Consider the following 11,768-nt stretch of genomic DNA (forward strand, 5'->3'; position numbering starts at 1 on the left):
TCTTTGGACTTTAGAGCTAGTTTTTGGTCAACAAAAGTCTACAGCTATTTTTCTTCACTTGCACTTCCAGACACGCCAATTCATGGAAATCTTGTGAACAAAAATGAAACATATTTTATCTCCAAATTCTTAGATCTTAAACCCATCAATGGGTCTCCTTAGTTTTCTTATTTTCTTCTCCAATTTACTCTGTTTTTTCTCTCAAGATATCTCCATTCCTGCCAACACCATAACTCCATCTCAATCTCTCACTGATGGGCAAACCTTAGTTTCCAAAGATGGAACCTTTGAACTTGGTTTCTTCAGTCCCACTAATTCGAAAAACCGTTACATAGGAATCTGGTACAAGAGAATCCCAATTCAAACAATAGTTTGGGTTGCTAATAGAGATTCCCCACTTAATGATTCATCAGGAATTCTCATGATAGACTTAAAGGGTAATCTTGTTCTTCTCAATCAGACTAGAACCATTATATGGTCGTCGAATTCATCGAAAACAGCGCAGAATCCAGTTGTAGAGCTCTTAGAATCCGGAAATCTTGTCTTGAAAGACAAAAAAGATAGAAATTTTTCAGAAATCTATCTATGGGAAAGCTTCAATTATCCTTCAGATACTTTGTTACCTGGTATGAAACTTGGATGGAATTTGAAGACTGGGCTAAACCGATATTTATCAGCGTGGAAGAATTTCAATGACCCATCTAATGGAGATCTTACTTATGAGATTGATCTTAATAGATATCCTGAAGCAGTTATGAGGAAGAAATCGATCGAGTATTATCGAAGTGGACCATGGAATGGACTTCGATATAGTGGCGCACCCGAATTGAAGCCAAACACGGTTTTCAGATTCAGTTTTATTAATGATGAAGATGAAGTGTATTACATGTACGAACTTAACGACAATTCTGTGATTTCGAGGTTGGTTTTAAACGAAACTAGTGATGGTGGCGCACTTCAGCGATTAACATGGGTCGATCGGAGTCTTAGTTGGGTTCTTCACGTATCGGTTCCTAGAGATCTTTGTGATGATTATAGGCTTTGTGGTGCATTTAGTACTTGTGACATGAATGATGCACCGGTTTGTCAGTGTTTGAAGGGGTTCAAGCCGAATACAACGAAGGATTGGAATGGCATGGATTGGTCTAAGGGATGTGTACATAAGACACCATTGGATTGCAGTAAGGGAGAGGGGTTTGTGAAGTTTAAAGGGTTGAAATTGCCCGATACGAAGCGTACTTGGGTGAACACAAGCATGAATCTTGACGATTGCAGGGTTGAGTGTTTGAAGAATTGTTCTTGTATGGGTTATACTAATTCGGATATTGATGGAGGTGGTACTGGTTGTGTGATTTGGTTTGGTGATCTTTTGGACATCAGACAGTTTAGCAATGCTGGACAGGATCTCTATATTCGGATGGCAGCTTCTGATTTAGGTATGTGTGCTTTCTTTATTTAAAATTTCATCCCAAATTAAATTTTTCTTTTTTTTTTTTTTGTCTTTTCAGATTCATAGGGCTATGTGACATAGATGATTAGGTCACTTTGTTAGTTTGGTTGTCTTCTCTTAATTTTGTTTTAACAAAATTACAAAAAATCGAGTCTAGTCAATTTTCAATTTCACAGAATATACATGTTTATATCAGAAAAAAATTATTTTTCTCTTTTTACATACGGATGGATCAAGCTTGATAGACTCTCTTAAAGCGATGTCTTCTCTAATATAATTCAGATTTTGATTGGTTGTCACCGTCGTCGTTTTCGTGATTCTTGAAATATGCTAGTATCCCTTTCTATGAATTGCTACCTTTGTCAGGGATTTTCCATGAGCGTATCTTCTTTTTCTTTTTTTCTAAGATCCCATCTACCTTAGAATGGTCTTTCCATGTGTTTTGTCCATCTAAATTTGCATAGACTTTGAAGATATTCTATCATTTTCACCAGGCTCAAGGGTACTCATTTAATGACACGTGTACACTTGATGAAGATTCACATTTTTTAACCTTTCGAAAGGATGTTTTAATGTATTAAACTATTTCTTCTTGTAAAGGTAAAGAAAAAGCAAGACACACGAACCATGGAAATTGGTTGAAGTCTTGAACAATTAATACACCTAACCACAATATGGTACACCCAATAAAGGAATTTAGGCCCATTGCATGTGTTTTCTGCATCCTAGAAGATTAGAGAAAAGGACTCAATCTGGTCCAGATCCAACGTATAGTACACTCCACCAGTTTTGGGCCCACCAATATAAACACAAAAGGCCATTTAGTTAGCATCAGGCTCGGATTTGAGAGCTAAGCTTGTTGGGTAGTTCCATAACTTTTCGTCTCGGCAGATATTGGGCTAGAATTTTGATATTGTAGCTTCATATTTTGTTTTTTGGATAATTGGGTGTCCTCGTAGACAGTGGACCAGGTCCATATATGGGCTTTGCCCATTCATAAACCATGGTCTTGTCTAAGGAATTAATGCTCATACCAGGTATCAAGCTCACGATCTACGGGTATTAATCACTTATCAGTCCGAAATTGCCATTGAGCCTATCCCTTAGGGTTGTGTTGCTTCATGTTGTTTGGAGGAAAAAATAAAAGTTTTATGACTTTTATCAGAAGAGTCGTGATAAACTGATCAAAAAAACATACTCAACTGACGTGGCATGTGCACAAAATCATAGATTTTTCCTCGAGATACACAATGAAAATTATATGGTTCTATGTCAACTGAGTATATTTAAATATCTTTTTTGGAGTTAGTTTATCATTATTCTTATCAAAATTACCTGGAGTAATGGATGAGAAATAATTAGTACAACATAACATCCAAAATAAACAATAATTGCACACAAAGCTTATTTTATTTAAACCCCAAACGTATTGCAATTTAAAATCCATAGGAATCTTAAAATTTAATCAATATTCTTAGAAAACCTAAAACATCAAAAATAAGTCAACCACCATGGTCAGAGCACTGGAGTTCTGATACCACATTGTTGGATTTTTTTATTTAACTACAAAAATAAAATAACTTCCCATCAAGCCATGATGATTAGATTCGTTGTTGTTTATTATTCTTGGATGTATGGATCACAAGCAAAATTGATATTTCATTCCATTTCTTGCTGGTTGTCTTCCTTTTTTTTTAGTCCTAGAATACACACACACACACACACACACACAGATCATTTAATCTGAGCTACACCCACGAATGATCATATTCTTTTATTTGCATATATTGAGATTGAATATTGCTGGAGTGACCTCAAGTTTGTACCTCACATCACACATCCTGACTTGAAAAGTCAGGATGTGTGATGTGAGGTACAAACTTGAGGTCACTCCAGCACGACTCATTGAGGTTGAAGTGCTACTAATGAAAACTTATGTGGATGTGAAGAGTACTCCAAGGGTGGCCTCTCAAATATGAAGAAACGAATAATAATGATCGTCACCATCCCATCAGCTACCATGGGGATGCTTTTCTTAAGCTACTTTATTTGGAAGAAGAAGAGAAGACACAAAGGTACACAATCACTATTTCATATCAGTATGCTTAACTTTTTTATTTTTTACCCTTTAATCCATTCCATTGGTATAACTTATAAGTTGAAAATTAGTTTCATAAAAATGATTATTTCAATGTGGAGAAAGAAAAAAAAGGATATATATTTGTTCTTCTGAACTTTTAACAAATGTACTTCATTTGAAGTTCATAAGAAAGTAAATTAAATGATGACAAATATCTATATTGGAAAGGGAATACACCCCCTTATGCATAATATTTTAAAGGTGGGTTTGGCACACTAACTTTTATTATGAACTAGCTAGAGTATGTCTATGTTAGGAGACACAGACATCTTCTCTAGGTTAAGGGGTAGAAGAGGAAAGACAGTAGAGTTAAAAGGGTACTTTTTAAAAAAGAAGAAATAATTTATAAAACTGAAAGGTATTTTTGACCAAAAAAACAAAGGGATAAAAAGAAGAAAGAGCATAAAGTGGAAAAAAGTTTGAAATAGCTCTCCCACCTCAAAATTTCTGTAGAACCCTCTCCTTTGGTTTAAATGTGGCATTTCCAAGGAGGTATTTCAAATATTGATGAAAATATCAAAAACTGCACATGATGGTTCCTCCAAAAAATTTTGAATCGACTTGGCCGCTTCAAAGCTGGAGGGTTATTCTTGGGGAAAGCTGATAATTTTCCTAAAGATTTGAGGCAATTTTCAAATGTATGATTATGCATTTTTCCTAGAATTCGTTTACCCACCTAAAGTGATATTTCAAGCTGGGACGGAAATATTTTCCATTCCCACACCCCCAAGAAAATGATTTTCCCTCCTCCTAATGTTATCCTGTCACGAGGCCAAAAACTAAAAACCACTTAGGGGGGAATTCATTTTCCCATGACCATTTTTCCAAGGAATTCATATTCCCTTGAAAATAAATTCATTTACAACATACAGACTTAAAAGAAAAGTTTCATATTTTAATTTATTTGCAATTATTAGAAACAATGCATCACCACCAAAAGCCCTATTTTTGTCTTAAACAAGATTTGAATGTGCCATATATATTTCTAGGATATCCTTCTCACACTATACTTGAACCTAAACATGCCTGAGAAGTCTAATTATAATTAAGGATTCCTTTTCTTCCTACTTTTGAGTTATAGGTAACAAGGAGAACAATGAAGACAAAGATTGCATGGATGATAGTAGAAATGGTGAGCTTGAGTTACCTCTCTTTGATTTGGTAACCATATCAGTTGCCACAAATAACTTTTCTGAAGAAAATAAGCTTGGAGAAGGTGGCTTTGGCCCTGTCTATAAGGTGAATTGTTGCTATCTTAGTGGCTATATATAATTCAAATGTAGAATACATTTTTTGTTTAATATTTGAACATTAATTAATTTTGTTAATTTAATTATAATCTCTAGGGTACTCTACCAGAAAAAGAAATAGCTGTGAAGAGACTCTCGAAGAAATCTGTACAAGGCCTTGACGAGTTTAAGAACGAGGTTATATTAATCTCGAAACTTCAACATAGAAATCTTGTTAAACTGTTGGGTTGTTGCATTCAAGGTGAAGAAAAGATGCTAATCTATGAGTACATGCCCAACAGAAGCTTGGACTCATTTATTTTCGGTTCGTTCCTTGCACTTCTTGTCCAGATGAGTCAAATAATATTTTCCCACCAAGAGTCTCAAGATTGGAAAACTTTTTCTTGGGAAAAAAATTTCCATGTAAATGAACAAAACAATCATTAAACTACTAATCCCCTAAAACTAAACCATTGACTTCAAAACTGATACAGATGAAGTAAGAAGCATATTACTTGATTGGCAAAAGCGCTTCCACATCGTGGTGGGAATAGCTCGAGGACTCCTTTATCTTCATCAAGATTCGAGACTAAGAATTATTCATAGGGATCTCAAAGCAAGTAACATTTTACTCGATAGCGTGATGGACCCCAAAATATCAGATTTTGGCATGGCAAGAATGTTTGGAGGAGATCAAATTGAAGCAAATACAAACAGAGTGGTTGGAACATAGTAAGTATATATTAATATTATTACATCACGAAAATTGAAGAATCTATCATCCCCCTATTTTGAAACCATTATGATTTTTTTTTTTCTATGTCATGATGCCATGTAGTGGTTATATGTCTCCCGAGTATGCAGTTGATGGGCACTTCTCTGTAAAATCCGATGTCTTTAGCTTCGGAGTTCTAGTTTTGGAAATAGTGAGCGGCAAGAAGAATAGAGGGTTCTATCATCCTGACCATCAGCTTAACCTTCTCGGGCATGTAAGTCTGGCAAATGAAAATATTATTTCATCTTTCTCAAAGTAAATGAATAGTTATTGCTACCAATGTTGTTAAATAACATATGCAACTATATGCGACCAGCAAAAGTTGTTCACATATGCGATTTCGCACATCGCATATGCGGTGGCACATATTGCAAGAAAAAAAAAATTGAAAAAAATATGTCATTGCATATGCTGTTGCACACAAAAAATATGTCATCGCATATTGGGCTAATAGCATAATTTGGGGTATATATGATTGCATAGAATTCGTCACCAAGAGAAAATGAATTCTGTGGAAAATAATGAAAATATCATTTTCCTAAACAACCAATTGGAAGACCAGAAAGAATGTGAATGGAGACAATGAAAGTAATTTTCAACTCCGTCAATAAGAGAAGACTTGGCTCTGGACAAATTGGAATATAGGACAAGTTTCATTTAGTGGGCCCCAAATCTTTGGGATGAAGCCTTGTTGGTGGTGATGGAATGGGAAAACATTTTCCCCTCTAGGGAGAAATCGTCTTTTTTATAATAAAAAATAGTATTCTAGGAAAGATATGCAATCATAAACTTGAAATTCACATTTTTAGGAGTCTTTAACTTTAATTTTTTTAGGCTTGGACACTTTGGAGTGAAGACAAGGCCATGGAATTGGTGGATGAATGGATGGGCGACCTATGTCTTAGGCCTGAAGTGTTAAGATGCATTCAGGTGGGTCTCTTGTGCGTTCAACAACGTATAGAAGACAGACCAACTATGTCAACTGTTCTTTTGATGTTGAGTAGTGAAAGTGTGGTGCTGCCCCAACCTCAACAACCAGGTTTTTTCACTGAAAGGAGTTCCACTAAAGCAAATCCAAATTCAAGTGATCAAGAATCTCATACTTCCAATGATATAACTGTTACGTTGTTGGAGGGTCGTTAAATGCTTGTTTTGGGCTACTAATAGCAGTTGTACGAGATGATTATGATCTGAATTAGGCCATCCACAAATGTATATATATTAAATTGAATGTTTCTACTAGGGAAGATTAGCTTTTAACTCTGAAACAACTTACACCTTTGTATTAATCCCGATAACATATGACTCGTGATTACAAAGCTTGTGAAATTATTTCAGGCATGCGCGGTGCGCCTAAATCCCTAAACACCATCTTATGAAATGTGTGAGAGCACAAAAGTTTTATCCCCCAACATACATGTGTCATCTCAAGATAAACATAATTAATTTTAACAGAGAAGTACTTGATGCTATTGAATGGGGAGCGGATCATCTATAGTACTCTTTTACTTTTCACCCCAATTAAAATCTTAGAAGAAAAGGAAGAAGAAGACAAAGGAGTCCAAGTCTCCAAGGAGAGTTAGGGTAATTTACATTTTAGCTATTTTGCATTCCTGTCTCCCTCTTCTACCCTCCTCACCCACTTATTTTTCTTTTTAAACTTAGGATGTAATGGAAAACCCTCATTCCAAAAATAAATTAGGTTTAAACCTTGTGCATGAAATGTGCAAGGCAATTTGACTGAAAAAGGTGAGGGTTGCAACCTCTTGTCCCATGTCACCTCACCATCTTCATCATATGCACACTCTTTACACACTCATTATTCATGGCAATGATGATAAATGGAGTCCCTCTCTATGTGGAAGACAACTAAATTTCTAATCATGTCTACATAAGCTTGCATGCATAAAACACATAATAATGACATATGTCTATTCTTTCATGAATCGAGATTGTAGCAATACAAGGTACCTGAGGATGTAATTGTTTTCTCTTTGTTTTTCTTATGTTGTTGGTTTGGGTCTGCCTCAATCCAGATGACTTTCCCAAAAAAAAGTTTATCCTTTCATGAGATGATCCCCATACATTTTACGACAAAAAGACCATGGTATTAAGGGAATACCATACATGGAACGAACTTAAAAGCCTAGGCCAACATCATCACTTATCCATGCATGCATCTTAAAAGAAGACACCAGCCAAAAGGGCATCATCTTCCATAGGATGATCCGTATATCCTCTTACAAATATCAAACCCTTTTTTATGTCTCAAGATAACATCACACGCCTACACAGTCATGCACATTTAGCTATAAAGTTCCACCATGCCCATACATTTTCATTCCATGCCTGCATTTGCATTTTATCACTAATCTTTTCTTTAACCTTCAAAGACCCTCATTTGAAAATGGCCAAGTAAAAGGTAACTACCGTTGGGTGAAGAGAATGGGGTGCCTAACACCTCCTGTTCTCTAACCGAACCTTCTTACCTAGATTCTATATTGACCAACCCTTATCCATATGAGAGTCACTACAATGCCTCAAAAATGGATTTCTAAAGTCATTTTTGAGTCTCCATTTACATCATTTTCTACAAAAGAATAATGGCGACTTCAATCAAGCTAGCAACGAAATTTTCCATAGTAAAAAATTATGTCGCTACACAACAAGTAATGAAGATGAAAAAAAATTCTAATACAATACGTAATGAACAAAGATAAGAATAGAAAGATCATAATCACAATATTTGCAAGATTTACGTTAGAAAGGCACCAAAAAGAAAAAAGACTCTCTGAGTCTATAAATATCATAATCGACATACAGGTAAAGGACTTTTGATTCATTCTCTAACTTAACCTTCTTGGATTCTTGTTAACTTAATTATGGAAAAGTCTTAATCTGAAAATCCCTCCCATATTTAAGACTTTTTGTAGGAATCGAAAATGAAATCTTCATCAAGATTTGAGTATGTGGTGAGGTAATTCTTTTTACCTTCAAGGTCAAACATAAAAACAACTCCATTTGAAAGTTTCCTAAATGTATAATAGAACAAGTACAAATATTTTAAGAGAAAATCTATTTTTTGGGATTATTTTCTTTGTATAGTGATCTTTTGAAAAAAAAAAAATATATATATATATATATATATATATATATATATTTAAAAGCTTAAAAATCATGTTATAGATATAAAATTGATAAGGAAAATTGTGTCCTAACAAAATAATAAATATTTAAAATTTTAAATGGATCAGGTCGGGCCCGATATCTTATCCATTTCAATCTGATAAATTTGTATATGGATCAAGGATTTAGTTTTTGATAATGATTGTATTTGATATATATATATATATATCTGATTCTACCTTCAAAAAATATATATATATTGATTCAATAACACAATGGATCAATCATGTCTAAATCCGATAGGCCCTGATCCAGTGAAAGGTGAGAAATTATTTAATTTATAATATATAGTTTGTAAAAGTATTTGAAGTTTTTTTTTTTTTTTTTTTTTTTAATTAAACTTATGAAATCATTTGATATCTTGCCAATCCGATGTATTATCAAATGGATTTAGACTCTAATAATAAAAGAACCCAATAGTATTATTAGAGTTGTGATAACCTGACTTACCCGCTTGGCATTCTCAATGGACACTCCAGACGTGACATGTTTGGGAATCATAGATTTGTACTCCTCAAGGTACACTTTTATGGGAAAGTGTCGTTTTGTATCCCGAGGTGTACAGATCTACGTTTCCTAAATATGTCAGGTCAGGGGTGTCGATTGAATATACCAAGGTATGTCAGATTATATGGATTCTTATTTAATTATTATTTATTATAATAAATAAGTAAATAAATAAATACCAATAACTATCTGATCCAATTCTTATTGGACTGGGTTTGGGTCCTATACTTATTGGATTGGTCTTAGAGTGATCTGGACCTGATCCGTTGACAGCTGTACTAATCTACATCTGTTATTTAATTTTTAGACAGCGTGGCTAAATTAAAGGAGGAACGAACTTTGACTGTTACTATTTCCACATCAGCAGTAGACGTTTCGTCAAACGGAGGAAACTGCACACCACGTAGAATTCGATCACGTGGGGTACGCCACGTGAGTAAGTCAGATTGCGCGAAGAGATCATATAAAAGAATACGTGGATATCGTTGCACCACGATAGCCCCATGACACCAGCAACGAAGGCACGCCACTCTATATATTCTCGGACCCTAATTATTAAATTTTAAAATAAGGGCAATGATATCTCCAGGGAAATAGTTGACTCTTCCAGACCACTAATGGAGTGAAAAAAAATTATTAAAATATGACAGTTAATAGTGACCGAAATAAAGGCCAAAGATCCCCCAAAACGCGGGGACCACACTTATATACACCTCATTTTCAGCCGCACAAGTTCTCAATGCCACTCCATATCACGTGCTTCCGTAGCCAACGTTGAACGAGAAATCGACACGTAGGAAAGAGAATATCCAATATCATTAAATTGCCACGTGTATCATCTTATTATCCCTCGAGTACCGCAAAATATCCCGAAGAGCCAAAGAAACAATTCAGGGTCAGCACGAAATCTATTGTTTTTTATACCACGTGGCATCACAGGATTATAGTTACACGTGGATGCAGATGAAATAGAAAATAAAACCATCAAATTTCGTTTGACACACGAATGCTTGATCGTCCGTTTGATATAACGAATCAAATGACAAAACTACCCATCACTATGACCGTAACTAAGAAGGGAGATTCCGGGTCTTTTCAGGAAATTGAGGATGCTTCTAGCTTTCTATAAGTGCAGCAATTAGCTCTAGACTTGTTCTATTTGGCATCTTTTAGGGAGACCAGACGTAATTGCAGGGAAATTTTAGGAGAAAAAAAAAAAGAAATTAAGAAAAGAGAGAGGAGATAGAGATTTGAGAAAAGAAATTGAAGAAAAAGGAAGAAGAGATGAAGGAATGTGAGCTCTGTGATTTACCAGCGAGGATGTATTGCGAATCGGATCAAGCGAGTTTGTGTTGGAATTGCGATTCGAAGGTTCATTGTGCGAATTTCCTCGTCGCAAGGCACTCCAGGAGTCTTCTTTGTCTTGTCTGTCAATCTCCAACGCCATGGAAAGCTTCGGGGACGAATCTTGGTCCAACGTTTTCGGTCTGTGAGATTTGCGTTAATAGCTCCAATGGAAGGCTGGTTAGAGGTGAAGAAGAAGAAAGCGATGATGATGATGATGATGATGGTAAAGATGAGGAGATTGACGGTGAAGATGATCAGGATGAAGATGATGATGACGGTGACGGTGACGGTGACGGTAACGAAGTAGAGGATGATGAAGACAGAGAGAATCAAGTGGTTCCATGGACTTCTACTCCACCTCCACCAGTCTCGACTTCTTCGAGTAGTGAAGCGTCTTCTAGAAGGTTCTGTTGTGGTGGCGAAGATGTTGCTGAAACAGAGATAATTTTTCCATTAAAACGGATGCGTGAGGATGCAGATCTCGGTTTTCGGGTCAGATTTCCTCTGTTTTTCTCTTTTAATATCTCTTCCTCTGAACTTCAGTAGATCTGACAAAAAAATTTGTTTATTTTTAAAGATTTCTCTTCTGTACAGAAAATTAAACTTTACTGCTCTTAAAGATGATCGTTTTTAAAGGATTCGGTGTGTTTGCTTCAATTTTAACCCTAAAATCGACATTCAATTGTAAGATCTAACAGTTAGATAGAATTTCTTATGATCGCAGAGAGATCACAGCTGCGCGTCGTCCAAACGGAACTATGACGCAACGTTGACAACAGAGACAACTCGAAACTTAGCCGAAGACGAAGCCACATCTGTAGATTCCTTGAGGCCATTTAAGGATCGAAAGAAGACGCAAACCGAGTCGAAAGAGGTGTCACTCGTTGGATCACTCGAGAGATTCCAGCAAGACGTGATCTCTGGCGATGACGCGTCTGCAAAGATCCTTGGTATCTGCAAAATAAGCAAAGATCCTAGAACCGTTGATCTTATATCCAGAGACTCTAACAAACGTCAGATTTAAGGTAGAACTGTTTGTTAATCACTATTTAACATAAATATTCATCCTTCTAACAGGTAGTTTTAGCCAATATTAATCGAGATTTTAGTATTTTAATTGTATTTTTAAATTTA

General features: G+C 35.5%; 2 protein-coding genes across 3 annotated transcripts; both read left to right on the plus strand.

Moving 5' to 3' along the window:
• On the plus strand, positions 1–6,931 carry LOC147390350 (G-type lectin S-receptor-like serine/threonine-protein kinase At4g27290). Of its 2 annotated transcripts, XM_086417354.1 has the most exons (7): positions 6–1,436; positions 3,400–3,525; positions 4,672–4,829; positions 4,937–5,144; positions 5,314–5,551; positions 5,658–5,808; positions 6,429–6,931. In XM_086417354.1, the coding sequence occupies exons 1-7, from the start codon at positions 149–151 to the stop codon at positions 6,735–6,737; spliced, it is 2,478 nt and encodes an 825-aa protein (XP_086273480.1). In that variant the 5' UTR covers positions 6–148; the 3' UTR covers positions 6,738–6,931. The 2 variants fall into 2 exon arrangements, with proteins under 2 accessions (XP_086273481.1, XP_086273480.1); XM_086417355.1 differs by lacking the exons at positions 4,672–4,829; positions 4,937–5,144 and having other exon boundaries at positions 1–1,436.
• A 3,503-nt stretch (positions 6,932–10,434) lies between these two features.
• On the plus strand, positions 10,435–11,768 carry LOC147390351 (uncharacterized). Its single transcript, XM_086460204.1, has 2 exons — positions 10,435–11,126; positions 11,359–11,768. The coding sequence occupies exons 1-2, from the start codon at positions 10,572–10,574 to the stop codon at positions 11,656–11,658; spliced, it is 855 nt and encodes a 284-aa protein (XP_086316330.1). The 5' UTR covers positions 10,435–10,571; the 3' UTR covers positions 11,659–11,768.

Source organism: Akebia trifoliata, chromosome 11 (assembly GCF_017979445.1).
Source record: "Akebia trifoliata isolate Shusen 1 chromosome 11, ASM1797944v1, whole genome shotgun sequence".
Lineage (NCBI taxonomy): Eukaryota > Viridiplantae > Streptophyta > Magnoliopsida > Ranunculales > Lardizabalaceae > Akebia > Akebia trifoliata.